At 42.2% G+C, this 9,790-nt stretch overlaps 1 protein-coding gene across 1 annotated transcript; it reads right to left on the bottom strand.

Moving 5' to 3' along the window:
• On the bottom strand, nt 5,837-8,591 carry LOC109719242. Its single transcript, XM_020245805.1, has 2 exons — nt 6,672-8,591; nt 5,837-6,505 (listed from the first exon to the last, which is right to left on the bottom strand). The coding sequence occupies exons 1-2, from the start codon at nt 8,147-8,149 to the stop codon at nt 6,268-6,270; spliced, it is 1,716 nt and encodes a 571-aa protein (XP_020101394.1). The 5' UTR covers nt 8,150-8,591; the 3' UTR covers nt 5,837-6,267.

The following is a 9,790-nucleotide window of genomic DNA, read 5'->3' on the forward strand; positions in this document are numbered from 1 at the left end:
AGTTACAACTAAACAATATTCAACTTTACGTTATTCTTTATTTTGCGTAAATCTCATCATTACCGATCCAAAAATGCATGTTTCTCAATGGGAATCTGTCATAAATAATTCATGGGCAGTCATGTATGAAAATTATCGTGAGCAGTGAAGGAAGATGTATCTAAGTGGTATGATGTTGTCAATTAAATTAGGCGTAGAAAATCCACCTTAAGGAACAATCATTAATTAATCGATTCGTTACCTGCTACATTTTTATATATTAGAATCTCTATATTTTATAATTTTATTCTAGAGCTAAAAAGTATACCATAATTATATATTTATTAAATATTATATATTATATATCAGAGTAGTACTATGGCTATCGGACAGCACGAGCTTCGTCTTCACGGCGGTTTTACGATGTTGCGCGATACTCTTCGAATCGTCGATGCTAGGCTCCGGCCATCTCCGTTAAACTTTGATCTATGGTTGAGTATTTGAAGTAGCGACAATTTAGGCAAAAATAATTCTGTTATTATTTTCGATAATTATTTTGCCTAGGATCGAAGGTGCTTTCAAATACCAATAAATTTTAATGGTCGTTGTGTAGACTCGTTTGTAGTTTAACGGTGTATAGGAAATAGTCCAATATCACACTTCAGTGAATTTGACTAAAAAAATACTTTATAATCTGTATAAAATAAGATCTAATATCTTTGATTTAAAATTTAATGTCATATGATCACATTTTGTTAGATTTTCATTATTATCAAGGAGCCGTTGATTTTTGAGGACCCTCTTCGTTACTAGCGCAATGATATCGTAACAATCATCAATAAAATTTTTCTTCTAGGTACTTCAAATACTCTAGATCAAGTTTAAACGAGGCCCGATCGAACTATTCGAAAAAGTCGCAAGCATACGAACGAGTTGAAGCACGGAAGCGCTCCGTGCTTCCGATAGGCATAGTATCCTCAACACTATATATAGATATATATAAGTATCATTATATTATATTATATATATAGAGGGCTGCTGCTCTCAGGAGCACGGAGGCCTCACGTGCGCCTGAACCGTTTTCAATGATTGGGATTTTCGAATCGACGATTCCGGTCTCCTTAGACTTGATGCTACGGTATTTTGAAAGTTTCTAAAAATAATCTTTTGCGATATTTTGAATATGCATTACTTAGTTTGATCGAAAGTATCAAATCAATGAATAAGTGGTTGATATCCGATTGTCAATTTTCAAAATTTAACTCGGTGTGAAGTATTTCAAAGATCAATAAATTTTGATATAAATATTCCTTAATAGCTCATTTACAATCAAGATCAATATTCGATCTATGAAATTTAGTACTATAATTGCCACTTTTTTATAGGATTTGTTTATTTTTCAGCCGTATAAAAATTATTAATTTTCGAATTTTTTGATTGCTAGTAAATGATCTCAAAAAAATCGCTAAAAATATTTTCTAGGAAACTGTCAAATACGACTAGATTCTATAGACTCTACATCCCCGGCCCTGGATCGGTCGGATTCATATAGAAATTCCATATCGATACTTCCTAGAGAGCGACAACATGCCCTACATCTCCTCTCTCTCTGATTTACTAAGAGGTAGACTACACATATGTGACAGCAACATTTCTGACCTCGTCGCAAGTCCGCCTCTCTGCACTTCCCCAACCCTTTCGGCGTGATGCAGCGCCCACTCTTCCAGTTCCATCTCCTTCGCTCTCATCAACGATTTTTTCCCACCTCTTCCATCGCAGACTATCGATATCTCTCCGTCCTCATTTTCTTCTTTCTTCTCCTCACTTCCTCAGTCTCCACATCTCTCTCTCGAAGTCTCTCTTCTCTAATATACCTATAAATTATAATACTATATATTAGATGGAAGAGAGAGTCTGGAACGTCAGCTCACTATTAGTAGCAAAATCCCAATTTTGTGCTCACCTCCCAAGTCCTGAGTTTTTTAGCTCTTTGGATCAACTCTTTTCATGATAAATTTATAATCATTTGATTAAATTACTATAAACTCCAGTGGCGAGGGACACACTCAAAGCCCTAGTCGAAAATCACTGCACGTCACTCTAACCGCTAATAAATGTGGATTTTACTGATTAATAAATTTTTTATCTCCAAGGATCTAAAAAAAAAACTTGATATGATCACCTCAAGGCAAAACAGAGCATTTTGACCTATTATAAGTAATTTCGCAGCATAATTTTATATATACTAATACTAACGAATTCGATGCTACTCTATTACTATCAATGAGTACTAAATGCCCCCCGGTTTGGTACTATTGAGTTTTGCCGCAGTTGGAGAAAGGAAATTGTGAGGTTAGGAAATGATATGGCCTCCCAATTAATACTTGATAGGTGTCTCACTAGGGATAGAGTGGGTGTTGGTTTTAATAGAATACATACATTAACGGATTAGAATGTGTATTCAAAGGGTATGATCGAACGGTAGAAAACCTCAATATACCCAAGGGCTTTGTACTTATCAAATAGTATAGTAGACCCGGACTCATCTTTCCTCTCCTTCTCTCTCGCTCCATTCTCCATTCTCTTAATATTATAATCAAATAAATATATATATTGGACTTGAAATTTCTTACATATATCTTATAAAAGGCTTCATTAATTTCTTACATGCTGGTACATAATGTAAAGGTCGAACAGAACTTTGCCTCTTAAAAAGGGCAAGCTAGCTTCATTTCTTTGCTCAGAAGTTCCGCGAGCTTTCACAGCCACTAATTACAAAAGGATATTAATTTTGAACACCTACTCAACTCCATTGGTCTTTGAAAGAGATGCTGATGAAAAGTTCAAAGGAAACTCTAGATTCTAAATTGTACTTAATTTTCCAGAGCCAAACTCTTTTCTCGATGACTGGCGACAATATATACTGATTGGTATAACGTATCGGAGAGGGCGCTCTCAATCATATGTTTAGTTGCTCGTTAGGTGTAAACTGCATGCATGCATTAGTCAACTAGGCTTTTTAATGATACTGACTTTTAACACTGTCTATCTATGAGGACAATCAGTTTCCGTTTGTGTGCAAAGTTCCTTCCTAGTTAATAGCTCGAGGTAGAACGCCTAATTCTGGCAGTCCGATAAATATTCGATCGGTTGACATTTTGCAGTAATTAATGTGGTGAATTTTGCCAATAAGAGTTGCAGGTCACACATTTTCATAAATACTACTTAAAATTACAAGGATTAATCAGTTGAAGTTAATTTAATTTCCAGATCCAAGTCTCTAATGGTAGCTTTCTACTTTCTTCAGGACTTGTGAAGCTAGACTACAGGCTTGATCATCACAAATATGTTATTTTGACATGGGAAAAAGCCGCTGGATATATTTGTCGTTAGAAGTATCAAATTTGCCTACGCATTGACTGGTATGTCTCGGGACTAATAAATAGTTGCCTTGGTGGTGCATTTACCAGCTGGGCAATTCATGATCATCCATTTCTAGATAGAAAGAAGAACCAAACCGCGTACGCTCACCTTTTTATTCCCAATTGAGTGTAGAGGTTAGCATAGAAATTAAATGGTACATAAAAGTAGGACTATCTAGTTAGGAGGCCCATCAATAACGAGTAAGTTTAGTAGGGTTTGAACACTTACATTGCTACTTTACTGCGCATCCATGAACCAGGCATATATGTATGTTTGTACCAATCACAGAGAAGGTTGCTCGAAACTGCAAAAACCACGCACATCACCTGTGAAATGTTCCAATTATATTAATGCCTTGCGAATGATTGTCTACCTAACGATTCACGTGGTAGTGCCGACTCGAACCCTCCAATTTGGTGCCATTTCCTTGCATGTTTCATGTGCGAAAAAATTTGCGTATGCAAAAACAATCCTGCTTCTGATCACGTGCAGTGAGATGCATACCTGCCGTTCAATTTGGACGGTACGCAGGCATTCTTGCTTTTGGGTGTACGTACGACAGAAATAGCCTCTATACAAAAGCTTCTTGCCCCTGGGTTTATGCTCAATGTGCGCGTGTCCAATTCTTGCTTTGTTACGGCGAGTTCACTTGGAGATTCGCAAGCAACGGGTTAATAGGAGAATTGGCTCGGACTTGGTATTGTGCTGTCATGTTGAATCTTTTCTCGATGACTAAGGGCCTGTTTGTTTTGGTGTAAGTGGAATGATGGAACTCAAGTTTCATCACTTTCGTTATTTATTTTAGTGTAAGTGAAAAATATAATGTAACTCAAGTTACGTTAGAGCTCCACTTCACCTACTCTCGACTTTTTCTTCTAAAATGCTGAACTCGACTTTCAACACACTCAACTACGAGAAAGTCAGAGTTTCAAAAAATCCACTCCCTAGCCATGCACCTTCCGCCTTTGCTTTCAGTCTTTCCTTCCAGTACCATAACACTCAGTTTCAGGCCACTATACCGAAAGAAAGAAACTCCGGACACTAATCCAAGAGGGAAAGCTAGCCTCACTATACCGATCATGGTTTCTGCACCTAAACACATCCCTTCCTTCTCATTTGGCTTAGGGGATGCCCAAAGCTAGCCTCACTCTCATATCTCTTTACCAAAGCAGCTTAAGCTAAATCTCTCTCATTTCACTTGTTGGATAAACACGAAACTCGATTAGCGTCAGGCATTTTTTCTAAAAAATTTATTTATTAAATAGTAAAATCTAAGCTCTACTTCTTTTATAATGATTAGAATTACCTTATTTATAATAAATTAAGATTACCTTTAGTGCCCGTTTGGTTTGAGTTATGTAATATTACAAAGTATCTCGACATATCCAGATATCTTAAATTTTGGCGTGATATTACTACTGATGCTGCATTAGAGCGTTTGGTTTAATACAGTAATGTAATACTAGATTACAGTATTTATAGCATTAATATGTTTGGTTCAGTTTATAAAATTTAGTAATCCTGACATAAAAGTATAGTTTTCTTCAAAATTGCCCTTGTTGTGGTCATTTGAATATTATTTTTTGCGAAAATGGCGAATGGAGGGAAGGAGATCGTGATGATTACGACGCAATCGAAGATGATAGGTGTTCGTGCGAGAGAGAGAGAGAGAGAGAGAGAGAGAGAGACGTTGAGAGAAAGAGAGCGAGAGAAAGCGGCGTGCGAGAGAGAGGGCCGGGGGGAAGGCGAGAGAGAGATGAAAATAATGTTGTTAATTAGATTTGGGATTGTTGGAGGGTAAATTGTCATTTTACATAATAGGTAGTATTAACGGATTTCAGTAATGCAAGATACACGACCTCCCTCCCGTTAATATTTTCGATATAATCCTGCTCGATTTGTAATGCTACATTAACGATTAGATTACATAGCGGATTAACCAAACACAGTTATTCTGGTAGGATTGCCTGTAATCCTGTCAGGATAATTCAAACCAAACGCACCCTTAAATAATAATAATAAAAAAATTAATTATATAATAGGTTAAATTTGCTAGTGGTAAATTTACTACTATATTTAGGAGATAATGGGATCCACTTATTTACATCAAAACAAATAACGAAACTAAAAAAACTAATTAATTTTACCAGTACCAAGTTATATCAAAAGAAACAGAAAAAGTAATTGAATTTAACTTTCAGACTGTACGAGTTACGTGAAAACAAACAACAAAAAAATAATCACACTTCAGAAAAACTCAAGCACCACTACATTTGACTTACGTTGGATCTATAGATTCGTCAATCCAAACGCCCCCAAGCGTTCAGTTTAATTTTTGGAGCAATTTTTGGGGTGGCGAACCACACAATTCTGGATTGATTTTCCCATAAAAACCGTCAGATCCGAGGAGCTAAAAGATGAGAGAGAGAGCCAGTAGAACGAACCGGGAGTTTATTTTTATTATTATTATTATGTTATTGCTAATTACAAGAATTATACTACTTCCGGAGCAGAAGAGAGCAGCTCATATATAACTGTTCCACACACACCCGCCATAAGAACTAGAGCTAAAACTAGAACTAGAACTAGAAAAATGCAACTCGGGCCAGCTCCCGAGTTAATTAAGAGACAAAACTCTCAAAAGACGGGCTTCCATCGCCCATCCACTGAACGATGAGCACCAGATACCAAACGGCCTCGTGGCCACAGTCGATGTGAAAGCACTTCCCTGCTCCAATGGCTTCTAATTAAAAACGCCCCCCCGCGTTGTTGCCCATTCTAACGGGCCATGCACATGCTCATTTTTTTTGTGTTCGCTTCCCGTTTGTGGTGAAAATGCGCAATTTCCCGGGCGTGGAGGTTGAATTATGCTTCGTCGGTATCGAGAGGGTAGCAGGTGTCCTCACCGCCGGTGTTCCAGAGGAAGTGGGCGTAGTTAGCAGCGTAGAAGCTGTTTCCGGGATCGGCAGCAATGGCCTCCAGGTAGGTCTCCTCCGCCGCCTCCAGGTCCTTCCGCGCCACCCACAGGAACGTCGCGTACCGGCTCAGAGCCTCTGCATCTGCCGGCTCGATCCGCACCGCTTTCTTGAAGTAGTACTCCGCCCTGCACGTTCGTTCATTAAAATTGTCCCCCAAATTCCATGCACTTTCAGTACCCATACAATGCATTTAAAAAAATAGTAAAGCGGGAAAAAAAAATAGACAGCATGGTAATTAATCACTGGTAACTAATTTCCGAATCCTAATTGATTGAATCGATCGATATATACCTATCGTGATCGCGGAGGACGAGATAGAGGAACTGAGCGAAGTTGGAGACGAGGAGAGAGTTGTCGGGCTCCGCGGACAGCGCCTGCTGATACATGAGCTCCGTTCTAAAATGCGCCGTCGAACCATCATCGCCCTCGAACTCCACCGCAACGGGCGCAACGAGCCGCTTCAAGACGGTGGGATCCATAAGCGACTCGTGCATCACTCTCGCTCGCATTCCAGAAGCTTCCTCCACCACTCTGTTCCAAACCACGGACTCGTCCTCCTCCTCCGCCTCCGATGCGTCTTTTTCTACTCTCTTCTCCTCCGGGAGCGTCGCAGGGACGTTCGATATCCCTTCAGGAACGATCGTGCGGCTCTCGCGGTACCCATCGGATCGCCCCTCGTCGCTCGACCCCGCCACCGGCCTCACCTTCCCCCCGCCGCCGCCGCCGCCGCCGCTCCCTCCGACCTCCGCCGTCCTCCCCACCGAGAACGACTTCACCGACGCCGATGCGAACCGCTGTCGCTTGGTCTGAGGCGGGCTCTCGACCGGCATCACGGCGGCGGATCGAGGCGTGGGATCGCGGGGAGGCGCGGCGGCCGCGGAGGCGACGGTGTGGGCCATGGAGTGGACGGTGAAGTCGGCGAGGAGGAGCATGAGGAAGAGCATGAGGGTGGGGGTGCACGAGAAGATGTGCTGGAAGAGCCAGACGAAGGAGGCGTGCATCTCGTGGTGGACGCGCGCGAGGATCCCCCGGAGATCCTCGAGGAAGAGCAGCTCCCGCATGTGGAGCGTGAAGCTGTGGAGCTCGCGGATGATGAACACCATGGACGAGAAGGCCCTCTTCACGGAGCTCAGCGCCGACTCCCCCGCGTCCCGGAAGAAGTCCTCCTCCCACCGCTGCTGCTGCTGCTTCTTCTGCATGATGATCCGCAGCGGCAGCGGCAGCGGCCCGCTGTTCGCCGCCACGATCGACAGCGCGTCCCGATCGGGCCAGTCCGGGGGCTCGTCGGGCCAGATCGCCGGCCTTGCGGTGCCGGAGAAGGGCGAACCAGATGCGGCGGCGGCGGCGGCATCTCCTGCATCTCTGCTGCCGCCGCCGATCTCTGCATCTCTCTTGCGATCGTCGTCGCCGAGAGAATCAGCTGATTGTTCTCGAATTCTCTTATCGTCGTCGTCGTCGTCGTCGTCGTCGTCCAAGTGCTCCAGGCCTGCACTGACAGCTCTCCGCAGCTGTCCTTCCCTCCCCCGGCTTCCCCGCGGCCTGAATATCTCCGAAGACCGGGTTCTCGACAGCCTGCTGCCGCCGAGGAACGGCGACCGGTGCTCCGCGACGTGATGGTGGGCGAGGGAGGCGTCGGAGCCGTAGATGGGTCCGTATCTCTTGGCGGAGCAAATCGAAGCGAAAACAGAGGCCAGGGTCTGAGAGGCGGAGGGGGCGGCGGGAAACAGCTGCGACCAATGCAAGCACGGCCCGGCCACTTGCACTCCCATCTTCTTGCCCGCCGATCACAATTCACAAACCCAATTCGGACCTAATTAAATTTACAAGGAAGTAGGTAAAGTTGTTTTATTTAATAATTTTGCAAATCAAGCGTAAAGGCTAGCCAGCAAGGTCAAATTCCCGGAGAGCCCGTGAAGGAATCCCCTTCACGCACTGCTCATTCACTACTACTACTAGTAGTACTATCTGTACTAGTAAGGAATCTTCCTTCGCTCGCTCTTCCCTGCTTCCCTGCCTCCCTGCTTCGCTTCAAATAGAAAGCAAACCCAACCAAAAACAACATGCGCGCAGGGATCAGCACCGATTCCCTCCTCGTAGTACAGTAGTTATTATTCTCCTCCAAAACGAAAAAATAATAATAAACAAAAACAAAAACAAAAACAAAAACAAAAACAAAAACAAAAACAAAGGGAGAGATAGAGAGAGAAGAGAGAGCGAGAGAGAAATAGAGAGAGAGAGAGAGAGAATGCAAGCTCACTGGAAGAGGCGGGGGCGGTGGGCGGCCAATTTATTCGTGATCGCAACGAATGGGAGCGGCGCGGTGGAAAAGAATCTCGCGCAGCACCGCCTCAGATATGTACGGCTCTTCTCCTCTCTCTGACTCATCTCGCAACTTGCACCCGTGTGTGCTCTTATACGCACCTCACAGTATTATTATTATTATTATTATTATTATTATTATTATTATTATTATTTTAAACAATAGTAAAGGGATGTAGTAACCATGAAAATATATAATATTTAAATGGGTAGCGCGATGAATATTCAATGTAGCTTTACCGAAGCATCGCCTTTTTAATCTTTTGTTTTTATGAAAGCGTACGTACTTTGCGTTGCGTCCGGGCCTAAACCGCGCCTAAAGGCTATTTTACATAGAAAGTGAAAGTACAGGACGCGTGCCACCGCTACGAGACACACAGCGCCCGCCGTGGTAGAAACGTGAACCGTCCAGGCTTCACCCGTACGTTTGCATCATGTACACCCATTGCCAACCTCCTTTCAAGTCTGTCCCCAAATTTATAACATTTAATTAAATATTTTTTTTATTTTTAATATGGCAGTGATTAATATCAAAAAAATTAGATAGTATGCGCGCGTATACAAAATTATAAATTTCACAGATTTATTTTTTGGACATTTGTAATCTTGAAAAATAATCGCTCAATTTTTAAAAGTTAGATATATAAAATTTATGATGTGTGACAATATATAAATCTTTTAAATATCATACGATACATTCAATTAATCGGATTTTCATTTAGAAACTTGTATGTTCGGTAATTTTGGGTGCATTGTATGAAACTTGCCGGGTAATTAAGTAGCCCCAGGCAATAATATCCTGTAGCATGTGCAGTGTGGTGCCCTGCTATGCGCGCGAGTCCCCTCCGATGCAGTTGGGCTTTTGTATATGAAATTATATTGCGACCAGTGAGTAACGGAATAATATTCTGTGTGTAGAATATTTTTTTACACTTTCGAGTCCAAGTTCGATCCAAGCATGGTCCCGCCCAAAAGATCTATTTCTATTAGACCGAGGACAGCCTGGGTCCTTTACCACCACTAAGAAAAAACAAGGAATCGCCCGTTATGTTAATAAGCCGATATTATCTATATAAAACTTAGTTAATTAA

Source organism: Ananas comosus, linkage group 13, assembly GCF_001540865.1.
Source record: "Ananas comosus cultivar F153 linkage group 13, ASM154086v1, whole genome shotgun sequence".
NCBI lineage: Eukaryota > Viridiplantae > Streptophyta > Magnoliopsida > Poales > Bromeliaceae > Ananas > Ananas comosus.